General features: G+C 48.2%; 1 protein-coding gene across 1 annotated transcript in view; it reads left to right on the top strand.

Annotated features, from left to right (window-relative positions):
• Nucleotides 1–938: 938 nt before the first annotated feature.
• Nucleotides 939–15,492, top strand: part of SMC1 (structural maintenance of chromosomes 1) — a 30,254-nt gene continuing 15,700 nt past the window's right edge. Inside the window, exons 1-14 of the mRNA XM_034975898.2 lie at nucleotides 939–1,174; nucleotides 1,347–1,467; nucleotides 2,054–2,153; nucleotides 2,607–2,755; nucleotides 3,671–3,839; nucleotides 4,445–4,657; nucleotides 5,260–5,399; nucleotides 5,927–6,035; nucleotides 6,516–6,674; nucleotides 7,566–7,673; nucleotides 8,612–8,773; nucleotides 9,026–9,237; nucleotides 9,765–9,939; nucleotides 15,046–15,168. Of these exons, the coding sequence (XP_034831789.1) occupies nucleotides 1,063–1,174; nucleotides 1,347–1,467; nucleotides 2,054–2,153; nucleotides 2,607–2,755; nucleotides 3,671–3,839; nucleotides 4,445–4,657; nucleotides 5,260–5,399; nucleotides 5,927–6,035; nucleotides 6,516–6,674; nucleotides 7,566–7,673; nucleotides 8,612–8,773; nucleotides 9,026–9,237; nucleotides 9,765–9,939; nucleotides 15,046–15,168 (2,052 nt within the window). The 5' untranslated portion in view covers nucleotides 939–1,062. The remainder of the gene's footprint in view (nucleotides 1,175–1,346; nucleotides 1,468–2,053; nucleotides 2,154–2,606; nucleotides 2,756–3,670; nucleotides 3,840–4,444; nucleotides 4,658–5,259; nucleotides 5,400–5,926; nucleotides 6,036–6,515; nucleotides 6,675–7,565; nucleotides 7,674–8,611; nucleotides 8,774–9,025; nucleotides 9,238–9,764; nucleotides 9,940–15,045; nucleotides 15,169–15,492) is intronic.

The raw sequence follows: 15,492 nt of genomic DNA on the forward strand, positions 1-15,492 counted from the left end.
ATTTTTTAAAATTGGATTTATATACCCATCCTGCGTTTTTAATAATTGTTATTGATATATTTCGTTGTCTTAAGCAAAATACTATAATAAATAATCATTTATTGGACGAAATTAGATATGAGTCAAGTAGCCTAATGCAGTGTTTCCACTTAAGATTGCTTTTACCCTAATTTCCATGGACGTACCAACCCAAGTAATAATTTTTAAGGAATTCGTCTTAAATTGCCCTAAAAATTGTTTTAAAAATCTTATTTAGTGCACATAACAATATTATTTCATGTTGATAATTAGCTAGGTATTATTTAAAAGTTTTCTCATATATCTTAAATCTTCTAAAGTGTGTGTGTTTCTCATGTGAAATGAAAGAAAACAATAATGTTTTCTTTTATTTCATTTTTTTTGAATATCTCTAAATCTGATATTAATAACTAGTTAGATGGTGCCCGCGACTAAACCAGGTGGATTTAGGTTTTCAAAAATCCTATTAGAACTCTTAGATTTTCCGAGATAAAAAGCAGCCTATGTCCTTTCCCGGGATGAAAGCTATCTTTGTACCAAATTTAGTCAAAAGTAGTTAAATGGATGGGCCGTGAAAAGCAGCAGATAGACAGATATTAATGATTTTAAACAGATTTTTTGATTTTAGACAGATATTACCCATAATATCCCTTTCAACCATGATCTGTAAACATAAAAATGCCCTAAGTCGTTTCAAATAATAGTCGTTTCGCCCTACAATAGGGCGAATCGACTAAAAGTGAAAACACCTAATCGATGTCAAACCCAAAACTAGTACCTACCTAATATAGTAGATAATCTATGCCCAAAACTATCAATAAATGACAGATAAATATGAGGACAAAATAATACGGCCAACTTGTCCATAGAGCATCCAGTGTATTACTTTACTCTATGCCATAGAGTAGGATTATGTTTTGTCTATGGATGGTGCTAAAGTAAATTATTGTTGACGAAATATATTTGGCGCGAAGATTTCCTAATGTTTTTGTGAATTATAGCGATTTATAAAGTGTTTGCTAGTGTTTTTCACAAACTTTCACAATGCCTGCTTTCTTAAGATATATAGACATGGAAAACTTCAAGTCCTACAGCGGGCGTCACCGCATAGGACCTCTGAAGTCTTTCACCGCCGTCGTGGGTCCCAATGGTTCAGGTACCTAATTCATTACTAAACACAAACAAGAAATCCAGGTTTCTTTTTACTCTAAGCATTATAGTTTCCTCAGGTACCGAGAGACACATTTTCTTAAAATCAAAAGTTTCTATTTGTATTGTTTTTGGACTAAAAAGCAGCTGAACTTTTTTAACTGTTTATACTGCAACAGGTAAATCCAACTTCATGGACGCAGTGAGTTTTGTGATGGGTGAGAAGACATCTTTGCTGCGAGTGAAACGTCTCAGCGACCTTATTCATGGAGCCTCTATCAACAAACCTGCTTCAAGAAGGTACTTATTCTATTATCTGTTTGATTTCTGGACTGGTGTGCAATTTTTTTATCAACAAAAGTTCCCATAAATATTATATTAATAAATAAATTTAAAAGAACAAAAAGATTTCTCAGTGCTTATTTCCCACTTGATGACATCCCTAAAATCTTAATCATCATGAAGAAGGGAGTAAGTAACCTTAGGGTCATGTCATATAGAGACCCAGGGAGAACTAGAGATGGAGAGTTCTAACAGACAGAAGCACTAGTACAATAGCTGGCGAGAAGTATTGTACATCAACCTTAGAATGAGGTTTCGGCTTTGTAGAGTGTTGTCTTTATCACTCATACCTATGTAATGTTTTGTCCGTCTCAATGACAGAGGCAACGCTCTACAAAACCACTATCTCTTCTAAAGGTTGATGTACAATTTTTTCTGCTGCATACTGCATTTAATTGTTTGCCCTTAAATAAACCTGTTATAGAAATATACATAAAATGGATAAAATATTTCCTTAAATGAAAAAACTTCTTGACTTCTCGTTGAAAAAAATCTTTTATCAGTACATAGAAGGCCTGTATTAAAGGATGAAATGTTGTTGCAGTGCTTCGGTGACAGCGACCTTTATCTTAGAAGACTTGTCGGAGAAGCAGTTCCAGAGGTCTGTCATTGGGCAGTCCTCGGATCACAAAATTGATGGACAGGTATGGGTTTATACATGTAGGCGAAACTGACTTTACTCACGAAAGTTTAAACGCTAAAACTAGTATGGGTTTCCTTATGTAAGACCTCTTCTCCTTTTATCGAGTTGGTACTACAGAATGCTTAATTCATCACGGTTTGATAAAAAGTAGCCTATGTTACTCTCCAGGTCTTTAACTATACCCATGCAAAAAATCACGTTGATCTGTTGTTCTGTTGCGACGTGATTGAAGGACAAACCAACAAACCAATAAACCAACAAACAAATACACTTACACATTTATAATATAATATGGGTACTAATGTTCTTCATGAACAATACTCCCCTTTCCCCTCCAACTTAAAGCTTGTAGTATGAGTAGGTATGATAGTATTGCAATGGGTTGGGGTTAAGCTATCATTGCTCTATTGTTGAGGGTGTTAGGGTTCTGCAATTGTAGAGGTGATTGTTGCAGTCGGTATCAGTGAGCCAGTACCTGGCCGAGCTGGAGAAGATGGGCATCAACGTGAAAGCCAAGAACTTCCTCGTGTTCCAAGGAGCAGTGGAGAGCATCGCCATGAAGAACCCCAAGGAGAGAACTGCTCTGTTTGAGGAGATCAGTGGGTAAGTAGCACTATCCACTGACATCTTTGTTCACTCTGGGCAGGTTTTCACACTTAAACATTTCCATCTATGGGGATCCACACTGCCAATTTATCCCAACAGGTGGCGCATAAGCTAACTTTTTTTTTTTTATTCGTTATAGGCGCACGCTATACCACGATCACAGCTACTGGCCATAGAGGTAGTATCAATATGTAGAACCGGCTATACTTAGCTGTCAAACACTGTAGTTAAAAAATTGACATGTAAATCTCCTTAATCAAAGTAAGAAACTATGAAGATGACAGTTTGCATTGGCTGGACCTCTTCTGGCGCCCTCTGAGATCAGTTTTGTACGCGCATTGCCCCTCCAGACTCTCACTCCTGCCATCCAAGCTCACTCCAGAAGCCGAGTAGACAGCCCAGATTGCCGAGGCTTCCTGGAGTGAGGCTTGAGATCGCTGGCGTTGTCCTGCCACGCCTGTGCACATCCACTGACGTTTAGCACGCCAGTCTATACTTGCTCGCGACATATACACCAGTGGCGTAACTATACCGTTAGAGTGTACCCAAGAACTTTTTGACCGAGTTCCTCTTTCACCTTTCTACTATCGCAGCGCAACTAGCAAGGCATCGTCAATGTCTGCACCCGTTCGTAATCGAAATTCCCCGGACACATACGAAGCGATTTGCCTCCTCGCCCTATTGCCCTTTCGGCATCAGTTTCCCCTTCAATTTTAATATGGGTACCTTCAAGTCAAGAATAAAAAAGCATTTTCTAGGCAAGCACGCTCCTTAAGCCGCATCATCATTTGCCAGCAAGTCTGATCGTAGTCAAGCGCTATAAATTAGACATAAAAATTAAAAAAAAACAAAGAGTTCGACGTTTTAAAGGGTTTTTTGGGAAGTCATGTAAACATTCTGTACTGGTCTCAGTTCGGGAGTCCTGAAGGAGCAGTACGAGGCGTGCCGCGCGGAAGTCAACCGCGCCGACGAGGAGGCGCAGTACTCCTACCAGAAGAAGAAGGGGGTGGCCGCCGAGCGGAAGGAGGCCAAGTACGAGAAGGACGAGGCCGAGAAGTATACCCGCCTTAAAGAAGAACTGGTAACTTGAAAATCTGATATAACTTCCTTTTATAACTAATTTTTTTTTCAAAAATTTTTTTGTTGAACAGAAAACAAGTTATAGGTGTACCACTTGACTGGAATGGGTCAACGTTATACTTATCTGTCTGCTAGCTTTTCACGGCTTATCTGTTTAACTGTTTGTGACGGGTAGGTACAGCTTGCATCCCTGGGAAGGACATACCTTGGCTACTTTTTGTAAAATCAAAGAGTTCCCATAGGATTTGAAAAAAAACAAAATCTGCGCATATCCGTATTAAACCAAACTGTGAATCTCTTTCGATTACGATTTCGTGTCCCAGACACTTTTCAATCAGTTTAAACTTACTTAAAATCACCTAACAACTAGTTATTTTAGACAGATGATGCCCGTGACTACGTTCGCGTGGATTTAGGTTTTTGGAAATCCCGTGGGAACTCTTTAATTTACCGGGATAAAAAGTAGCCTATGTCCTTCCCCGGGATGTAAGCTAACTCTGTTCAAAATCGGTAGAACTGTTGGGCCGTGAAAAGCTAGCTGACAGACAGACACACTTTCGAATTTATAATATTAGTATGGATTTGAACAGTTTAGGTGTATTTCAGCAACAACAAAGAGTGGAACTGCAATTATTCCACCTGTACCACAACGAGAAAGACATTCAGAACGCGGAAGAGGAGCTCCAGCACAAGCAGACGGAGCTGACCAAAGTGGAGAAGAAGAGGCAGAAAGCAGAAGACGCTCTAAAGGAGAAGAAGAAGGAGGCGGGCACGGCGCAGCGGGAGCTCGCCAGGATAGAGCAGGAGATCAGAGAAGTGGTGAGTGTTTCTAGTTGCTCTAAGAATTCTAGAAGAACCCAGCGTGAACAATCGGAACTTACTGAAGCGACGAAATAAAAACGCGATAATAATAATTAAACTCGCTGAAGTTTAATTTAACTAGAAATTAGTTTGCGCGGGCAGTAATCAGGTAAAGGTTTTTTAATTGACTGTTCTGTACTTTTCCCCCTTTCCCTTTTCTTTAAGATTAAAGAAAAGTTTAGTGAACTAACCATTTCTTTAATCTTCTATTTGCAACCTTTCACTACCCATACTATATGTAAATGCGAAAGTGTGTTTGTTTGTTGGTTTGTCCTTCAGTCACGTCGCAACGGAACAACGAATCGACGTGATTTTTTGCATAGGTATGGTGAAAAACCTGGAGAGTGACATAGGGTCGAAAATCAAAGAGTTCCCACTGGATTAAAAATAAAATAAAAAACCCGTCAAAAAGTGATCCTATAAGGGTTCCGATTTCCTTTTGAGGTACGGAACCCTAAAATAGGCGAAAGATTTATGCGTTTTGAAAGGAAACCAGGGAATCCACGCGGACGAAATCGCGGGTGATGTCCGCGGATAATAATGTTAATTTCTATTTGCAGGAAGCTGAGATATCCAAGAAGCGGCCGACGTTCATCAAGGCGAAGGAGCGCGTGACGCACACGCAGAAGAAACTAGAAGGCTCCATCAAGACGCTGGAGCAGGCGCGCAAGGCGCACGAGGCTCACCAGGCTGACATCAGGTTAAAACAGGCTCCAAACCTGGATATTGCCAATGCGATCCTATTACTAAGCCTTCGCTGTCTGTAAGATTCGGCAAGCTACAGGAGTTGGCAAAAATCAATGGCACAAGAAGCACACAGACCAGTGGGTCTGTGGGAGAGGATCTGAACCACTGGGGATCTGTTTTTGTGCACGTCTGCTCTAGATAGGGGAGAAAGACTCAACGAAACTCTTTAAGAAGAAATCACACCAAATGCAAGTAATGGGGGGGGGGGGGGGGGGGGGGGGGGGGGCTTTTCCCGCGATTCGGATTAGATCACGTCGACCGTCTTCGATTCGTTATGATTGCCAACAATGTTTAAATCTCATCACCAAACACCAAAGACCGTCAGATACAAGTTCTATCTGACGGTCTTTGGTGTAAAGTATTCGTTTTATGATACAACAGAACTTTTCTGACTGAAATTGTTAGAGTAACTCCCTCAGGGTATATGTTGTGTTTCCCTTGTAAGCTACTTGGATTAGACTATTTTGTTTATAATGACAGGAAACTGGAGGAAGAGCTGCGTCAGATCGAGGAGCAGAAGGCGCAGTGGGAGGCCACCATCACCGGCTCCAGTCAGACGCGAGCTGATGTGCATTTAGAGGAGGCTCAGGTAAACAGCTCTGATGCTTTGATAATTGTCAAGGTCTGCACCCGTACTTAGTCCAAATTCGAAGCTAGATGCTTCCTCGTTTCTTATTCGAATCGCAAGGTATCTTCCGGCATCAGTTTTCCACAGCACTTTTAATATAGGTACTTTCTTGTCAAGAGTGTATTCATAGATATCTTTTAGACAAGCACGCTCCATCTTAGACTAAATTATCACTTGCCAGCAGATCTGATTGCAGCCAAATGCCAATCTATAAATTAATAAGAACAAAGGGGGGGGGGGGGGTAAAATCTTGCTCATCATCATCATCGCGTGCCTTCAAAACGAAGTTTGGAGGTCATCATGCGAAAAGCTTCTCTATTTAAAGCCGCCTCTTTCAACTTTGGGTAACTAAGCCCTGTCCACCCCCTTATATCTAAATATCTATCTATATCTATATAAAATCTTGCTGAAAAAGTATTAATATCGTTCTTTTTCTTTCAGATAAGAGAATACGAGGAGCTGAAGATGGAAGCGTCTCGCCAAGCGGCCCGTTACCTGCAGGAGTTGGACTCGGTCAACCGCGAGCAGAAGGCCGACCAAGACCGGCTCGACAACGAGATGCGGCGCAAGGGCGAGCTCGAGAACAAGCATCGACAGAAGGTGAGACAGATTCGATGCTGGAAAGCTGGAGATGGAAGCCGTACCGGGTTTTGCTAGTATATTCAAGCCTGCGCGACGACCGCGACGCGTGCGCGAACTGACGCCCTTGAAAAAGGAGGTTCGAAACTAGTCGGGCTAACGTCGACTAAACACGTGAGTATAGCCGGGTGAGAGAGATTACATACTCAAGCCTCCTAAGTTCCACCTGATCACACCTGCATCAATTATGAAATTATCAATTCCCTAAATTGTCCATACTGGGACAAATTCTACAGAAGATATTTCGGAGAGTGTGCCCAAGAATTTTTCGACCTGGGTTCCTCTTTCTACTATCGTATCGCAAGGCATTGTCAAGCTACGATACTGCACCCGTGCGTGGTCGGAATTCCACGGACACGAACGAAGCCTTTTTAAAGCAACCTCGTTTATAGTCCGAACCGCCAAAATATGGAATGCCTTTGGGGCTTCAGTTCTTCTCTCCACTTTTAATACCGATACCTTCAAGTCAAGATAGAATACACATCTTCTAGGCAAGCGTGCTCCAATAGAATGCATCATCACTTGCCAATAGGTTTGATTGCGGCCAAGCGCTTGTCTATAAATTAAAAAAAGTGAAGTTCCCCATTACATCTGAACGCTGTCAGAGAAAACTAGAGTGAGAAAACTCTTGGTTTGGCTACTGCGACGTGAAATCATAAAAAAATAGGGCTAACTGACGTTCGACGTCACTGGCAGGTGTCAAATGTTAGTACATTTGACGCCTGCCAGTGACGTCGAAGCCCCGACGTTTTGTTAGAAGTTCCCTAACTGTGGTGAACTGTGACGCCGTCTACAGAAATGTAATAAAACCCCAACCACTGTCACAGTCTGCACCTCATTGGTTGTTGTCAGGGCCACGAAAGGAACGAGGCGATGAAGCGCGTGGAGAAGCTCAACGAGCACATCAAGAGCTCGGAGCAGGCGTTAGAGGAGCAGAAGAGACTGCGAGCTGAGCTACAGGTATCATTTTTATTAAAAAGAATATTAGCCAAGTTTATTAAGCTGACTAACATTCCCCTTTCCACTTGAACTAAGCGTAAAGCTTGTACTAGGAGTAGGTACGATGATTGTGCAACGGGTGGGGTTTGAACCGGGGACCTTTCAGATATCCGTCCGGTCCTTTAACCGTTGAACTATCGAGGCTCTTTATTTATTTACTTTACTAGCCGACGTCCGCGACTTCGTCCATGGAATTTATACCCTCACTAGCTTATGCTCGCGACTTCGTCCGCGTGGACTACAAAATTTCAAAACCCTATTTCACCCCCTTAGGAGTTGAATTTTCAAAAATCCTTTCTTAGCGGATGCCTGCGTCATAATAGCTATCTGCATGCCAAATTTCAGCCCGATCCGTCCAGTAGTTTGAGCTGTGCGTTGATAGATCAGTCAGTCAGTCAGTCAGTCATTCAAGTCATTCAGTCAGTCAGTCAGTCAGTCACCTTTTCCTTTTATATATATAGATTATAAATGCGAAAGTGTGTTTGTTTGTTTGTCCTTCAATCACGTCGCAACGCTGCAACGGATTGACGTGATTTTTTGCATGGGTATAGATAAAGACCTACTGACATAGGCTACTTTTCATCCCGGAACATCAAAGAGTTCCCACGGGATTTTTAAAAAAAAACATAGTTACGGGCGTACGAAGTTTCGGGCATCAGCTAGTTTTTGATAATTCTTAATCTCTACTTTTTTAAGGGGTTTTACTCGAAATTTCATGACCTTATGAACTGTGAACCTAAAAGACAGTTAATTTAAGAAAAGTAACTGTGTTTTAGTTTCACTTGGTATGAGGCATGGCATCAGAGGGAGATATTGAATTTAAATTGTTTCTAAGAAAACAAGTCCAAATGAAGAATTACAGTTGTGCATCATGTCCTGAGTTACATATAATTTTCTAGGCAGATGTGGGCTCGTGCCGCGGCCGCGCCGCAGCGCTGCAGGAAGCTCTAGAAGACGTAGCCTCTCAGCTCGGCGACGCCAGGGTGGACAAACACGAAGAAGCTCGCAGGAAGAAGAAACAGGAAATTGTAGAGAACTTCAAACGTGAGATACCGGGTGTGGTAAGTTGTACATGCCTCGTGTTCTATCATGGGAATGGGCTGTAATCCGCAAACACACGAATCTATAGTACGCGACAGGTCGAGACAGCAATAGGGGCGGGAACGTCCCGCACACCCGCACAGTCCCCCCGCTAACCCGCTTTATACCCCGATTACCATCTCAACCTGACGAGGACTATATATGGTACAATATGAAATATTAGACACCTAGCACAAGCTTCACGCTTAACGAAAAAAAATGTAATGTTCCAGTATGACCGCATGATCAACATGTGTCAGCCGACTCACAAGCGCTACAACGTCGCCATCACCAAAGTGCTGGGCAAATACATGGAAGCCATCGTCGTGGACACGGAGAAGACCGCGCGTCGCTGCATCCAGGTCCTCAAGGAGCGCATGCTGGAGCCCGAGACCTTCCTGCCGCTGGACTACATCCAGGCCAAACCTCTGAGGGAGAGGCTCAGGTGAGGGGCTTGACATTGTAGTGGACACGGAGAAGACCGCGCGTTGCTGCATCCAGGTCCTCAAGGAGCGCATGCTGGAGCCCGAGACCTTCCTGCCGCTGGACTACATCCAGGCCAAACCTCTGAGGGAGAGGCTCAGGTGAGGGGCTTGACATTGTAGTGGACACGGAGAAGACCGCGCGTCGCTGCATCCTCGAATTGCCACTTCAGCTTCGCAACTCGTTAAGCTATGTTGGTTACTCTGGTTCTCCTACGAATCTCCTCATATCTGATTTGATCACGTAGGGAAACTCCTAGCGTAGCTCTCTCCATCGCTCGCTGAGTGTCTCTCAGCTTTTTTATGAGGCCTATAGTTATGTCTCGGATCCATATGTCATCACTGGCAACGCTCACTGAAGAACTTGGTCTTCAAGCACTGAGGAATTTTGGACGAGAAGACATTTCGTAGCTTCCCAAACGCAGCCGAAGTGAGTGATGTACTCGCCGTCCAATTATTCTACCAGTATTAAAAACATTCTTCCTTTCAGGGACATAAAGGAGCCGAAAAACGTGAAGCTACTGTTCGACGTGCTGCGCTACGAGCCGCCCGCCATACACCGCGCAGTGTTGTTCGTGACCAACAACGCGCTGGTGTGCGAAACGCCCGAGGACGCCTCGCGCGTGGCCTACGACCTCGACCGCACCAAGAACAGCCGATACGACGTGAGTGATGCTTTCTATATAACGTGAAGCTACTGTTCGACGTGCTGCGCTACGAGCCGCCCGCCATACACCGCGCAGTGTTGTTCGTGACCAACAACGCGCTGGTGTGCGAAACGCCCGAGGACGCCTCGCGCGTGGCCTACGACCTCGACCGCACCAAGAACAGCCGATACGACGTGAGTGATGCTTTCTATATAACGTGAAGCTACTGTTCGACGTGCTGCGCTACGAGCCGCCCGCCATACACCGCGCAGTGTTGTTCGTGACCAACAACGCGCTGGTGTGCGAAACGCCCGAGGACGCCTCGCGCGTGGCCTACGACCTCGACCGCACCAAGAACAGCCGATACGACGTGAGTGATGCTTTCTATATAACGTGAAGCTACTGTTCGACGTGCTGCGCTACGAGCCGCCCGCCATACACCGCGCAGTGTTGTTCGTGACCAACAACGCGCTGGTGTGCGAAACGCCCGAGGACGCCTCGCGCGTGGCCTACGACCTCGACCGCACCAAGAACAGCCGATACGACGTGAGTGATGCTTTCTATATAACGTGAAGCTACTGTTCGACGTGCTGCGCTACGAGCCGCCCGCCATACACCGCGCAGTGTTGTTCGTGACCAACAACGCGCTGGTGTGCGAAACGCCCGAGGACGCCTCGCGCGTGGCCTACGACCTCGACCGCACCAAGAACAGCCGATACGACGTGAGTGATGCTTTCTATATAACGTGAAGCTACTGTTCGACGTGCTGCGCTACGAGCCGCCCGCCATACACCGCGCAGTGTTGTTCGTGACCAACAACGCGCTGGTGTGCGAAACGCCCGAGGACGCCTCGCGCGTGGCCTACGACCTCGACCGCACCAAGAACAGCCGATACGACGTGAGTGATGCTTTCTATATAACGTGAAGCTACTGTTCGACGTGCTGCGCTACGAGCCGCCCGCCATACACCGCGCAGTGTTGTTCGTGACCAACAACGCGCTGGTGTGCGAAACGCCCGAGGACGCCTCGCGCGTGGCCTACGACCTCGACCGCACCAAGAACAGCCGATACGACGTGAGTGATGCTTTCTATATAACGTGAAGCTACTGTTCGACGTGCTGCGCTACGAGCCGCCCGCCATACACCGCGCAGTGTTGTTCGTGACCAACAACGCGCTGGTGTGCGAAACGCCCGAGGACGCCTCGCGCGTGGCCTACGACCTCGACCGCACCAAGAACAGCCGATACGACGTGAGTGATGCTTTCTATATAACGTGAAGCTACTGTTCGACGTGCTGCGCTACGAGCCGCCCGCCATACACCGCGCAGTGTTGTTCGTGACCAACAACGCGCTGGTGTGCGAAACGCCCGAGGACGCCTCGCGCGTGGCCTACGACCTCGACCGCACCAAGAACAGCCGATACGACGTGAGTGATGCTTTCTATATAACGTGAAGCTACTGTTCGACGTGCTGCGCTACGAGCCGCCAGCCATACACCGCGCAGTGTTGTTCGTGACCAACAACGCGCTGGTGTGCGAAACGCCCGAGGACGCCTCGCGCGTGGCCTACGACCTCGACCGCACCAAGAACAGCCGATACGACGTGAGTGATGCTTTCTATATAACGTGAAGCTACTGTTCGACGTGCTGCGCTACGAGCCGCCCGCCATACACCGCGCAGTGTTGTTCGTGACCAACAACGCGCTGGTGTGCGAAACGCCCGAGGACGCCTCGCGCGTGGCCTACGACCTCGACCGCACCAAGAACAGCCGATACGACGTGAGTGATGCTTTCTATATAACGTGAAGCTACTGTTCGACGTGCTGCGCTACGAGCCGCCCGCCATACACCGCGCAGTGTTGTTCGTGACCAACAACGCGCTGGTGTGCGAAACGCCCGAGGACGCCTCGCGCGTGGCCTACGACCTCGACCGCACCAAGAACAGCCGATACGACGTGAGTGATGCTTTCTATATAACGTGAAGCTACTGTTCGACGTGCTGCGCTACGAGCCGCCCGCCATACACCGCGCAGTGTTGTTCGTGACCAACAACGCGCTGGTGTGCGAAACGCCCGAGGACGCCTCGCGCGTGGCCTACGACCTCGACCGCACCAAGAACAGCCGATACGACGTGAGTGATGCTTTCTATATAACGTGAAGCTACTGTTCGACGTGCTGCGCTACGAGCCGCCCGCCATACACCGCGCAGTGTTGTTCGTGACCAACAACGCGCTGGTGTGCGAAACGCCCGAGGACGCCTCGCGCGTGGCCTACGACCTCGACCGCACCAAGAACAGCCGATACGACGTGAGTGATGCTTTCTATATAACGTGAAGCTACTGTTCGACGTGCTGCGCTACGAGCCGCCCGCCATACACCGCGCAGTGTTGTTCGTGACCAACAACGCGCTGGTGTGCGAAACGCCCGAGGACGCCTCGCGCGTGGCCTACGACCTCGACCGCACCAAGAACAGCCGATACGACGTGAGTGATGCTTTCTATATAACGTGAAGCTACTGTTCGACGTGCTGCGCTACGAGCCGCCCGCCATACACCGCGCAGTGTTGTTCGTGACCAACAACGCGCTGGTGTGCGAAACGCCCGAGGACGCCTCGCGCGTGGCCTACGACCTCGACCGCACCAAGAACAGCCGATACGACGTGAGTGATGCTTTCTATATAACGTGAAGCTACTGTTCGACGTGCTGCGCTACGAGCCGCCCGCCATACACCGCGCAGTGTTGTTCGTGACCAACAACGCGCTGGTGTGCGAAACGCCCGAGGACGCCTCGCGCGTGGCCTACGACCTCGACCGCACCAAGAACAGCCGATACGACGTGAGTGATGCTTTCTATATAACGTGAAGCTACTGTTCGACGTGCTGCGCTACGAGCCGCCAGCCATACACCGCGCAGTGTTGTTCGTGACCAACAACGCGCTGGTGTGCGAAACGCCCGAGGACGCCTCGCGCGTGGCCTACGACCTCGACCGCACCAAGAACAGCCGATACGACGTGAGTGATGCTTTCTATATAACGTGAAGCTACTGTTCGACGTGCTGCGCTACGAGCCGCCCGCCATACACCGCGCAGTGTTGTTCGTGACCAACAACGCGCTGGTGTGCGAAACGCCCGAGGACGCCTCGCGCGTGGCCTACGACCTCGACCGCACCAAGAACAGCCGATACGACGTGAGTGATGCTTTCTATATAACGTGAAGCTACTGTTCGACGTGCTGCGCTACGAGCCGCCCGCCATACACCGCGCAGTGTTGTTCGTGACCAACAACGCGCTGGTGTGCGAAACGCCCGAGGACGCCTCGCGCGTGGCCTACGACCTCGACCGCACCAAGAACAGCCGATACGACGTGAGTGATGCTTTCTATATAACGTGAAGCTACTGTTCGACGTGCTGCGCTACGAGCCGCCCGCCATACACCGCGCAGTGTTGTTCGTGACCAACAACGCGCTGGTGTGCGAAACGCCCGAGGACGCCTCGCGCGTGGCCTACGACCTCGACCGCACCAAGAACAGCCGATACGACGTGAGTGATGCTTTCTATATAACGTGAAGCTACTGTTCGACGTGCTGCGCTACGAGCCGCCCGCCATACACCGCGCAGTGTTGTTCGTGACCAACAACGCGCTGGTGTGCGAAACGCCCGAGGACGCCTCGCGCGTGGCCTACGACCTCGACCGCACCAAGAACAGCCGATACGACGTGAGTGATGCTTTCTATATAACGTGAAGCTACTGTTCGACGTGCTGCGCTACGAGCCGCCCGCCATACACCGCGCAGTGTTGTTCGTGACCAACAACGCGCTGGTGTGCGAAACGCCCGAGGACGCCTCGCGCGTGGCCTACGACCTCGACCGCACCAAGAACAGCCGATACGACGTGAGTGATGCTTTCTATATAACGTGAAGCTACTGTTCGACGTGCTGCGCTACGAGCCGCCCGCCATACACCGCGCAGTGTTGTTCGTGACCAACAACGCGCTGGTGTGCGAAACGCCCGAGGACGCCTCGCGCGTGGCCTACGACCTCGACCGCACCAAGAACAGCCGATACGACGTGAGTGATGCTTTCTATATAACGTGAAGCTACTGTTCGACGTGCTGCGCTACGAGCCGCCCGCCATACACCGCGCAGTGTTGTTCGTGACCAACAACGCGCTGGTGTGCGAAACGCCCGAGGACGCCTCGCGCGTGGCCTACGACCTCGACCGCACCAAGAACAGCCGATACGACGTGAGTGATGCTTTCTATATAACGTGAAGCTACTGTTCGACGTGCTGCGCTACGAGCCGCCCGCCATACACCGCGCAGTGTTGTTCGTGACCAACAACGCGCTGGTGTGCGAAACGCCCGAGGACGCCTCGCGCGTGGCCTACGACCTCGACCGCACCAAGAACAGCCGATACGACGTGAGTGATGCTTTCTATATAACGTGAAGCTACTGTTCGACGTGCTGCGCTACGAGCCGCCCGCCATACACCGCGCAGTGTTGTTCGTGACCAACAACGCGCTGGTGTGCGAAACGCCCGAGGACGCCTCGCGCGTGGCCTACGACCTCGACCGCACCAAGAACAGCCGATACGACGTGAGTGATGCTTTCTATATAACGTGAAGCTACTGTTCGACGTGCTGCGCTACGAGCCGCCAGCCATACCAATAACGCGCTATTGTCGTCAAGCGCAAGCCTAAAAAATAGTTGACTTCGCATGATTGTCGTGAAGCGCAAGCTTTTAAAAAAAAACTTTACTGCACATGATTCTCAAGCGCAAGCCTAAAAAAGTTGACTGTCCATGATTGTCGCCAAGCGCAAGCCTAAAAAAAAAGTTTATTGCCCACGATTTTCGTCAAGCGCAAGCCTAAAAAAATTTACTGCGCATGATTGTCAAACGCAAGCCTTTTTTTTATTTTATTCAGATACAAGTTAGCCTTTGACTGCAATCTTACCTGATGGTAAAAAAAGATTGACGTCAAGGTCATCTGGGCAGGTATTTAATTCGGGAAATCAGCTGATCCAATGTTGATCACTTATTCATCCTGTATTTCATCACTAGTAATTTTCTAACAGTCGCAGTGGGTGTCATTGTTATTTGATAAAAATATAGTGTTTCCCCACAGGCACTGGCTCTGGACGGTACGTTCTACCAGAAGTCGGGCATCATCTCCGGCGGCTCCCTGGACTTGGCGCGCAAGGCCAAGCGTTGGGACGAGAAGCACCTCTCCCAGCTCAAAGCCAAAAAGGTAACGGTTATTTTTCGATATATTATGCTGAAACTACAAGGAAACTACCAAAAACCCTTCAATAGATACCTGTAAGAATAAATAAAGCGACACATTACGCGACGCGTTACGCGACCGAAAGTTCGGCGGGTGTACTTCTTCTATGCCCTCTATAATAGCCAATATTGTAATAAAATCCATCTTTCTGGGCAATACGTCGCAACCGCACACTACAAAGTGACGACCCCGGCTGACGACGACGCCACGTGCCCCCGTACGTAATTTTTCGTCGCGTAAAGCGCTGAACTAAACGCCCGGCGCCGCCAGTCGGACTGTTCGGCGCGT

Source organism: Maniola hyperantus, chromosome 15 (genome assembly GCF_902806685.2).
Source record: "Maniola hyperantus chromosome 15, iAphHyp1.2, whole genome shotgun sequence".
NCBI lineage: Eukaryota > Metazoa > Arthropoda > Insecta > Lepidoptera > Nymphalidae > Maniola > Maniola hyperantus.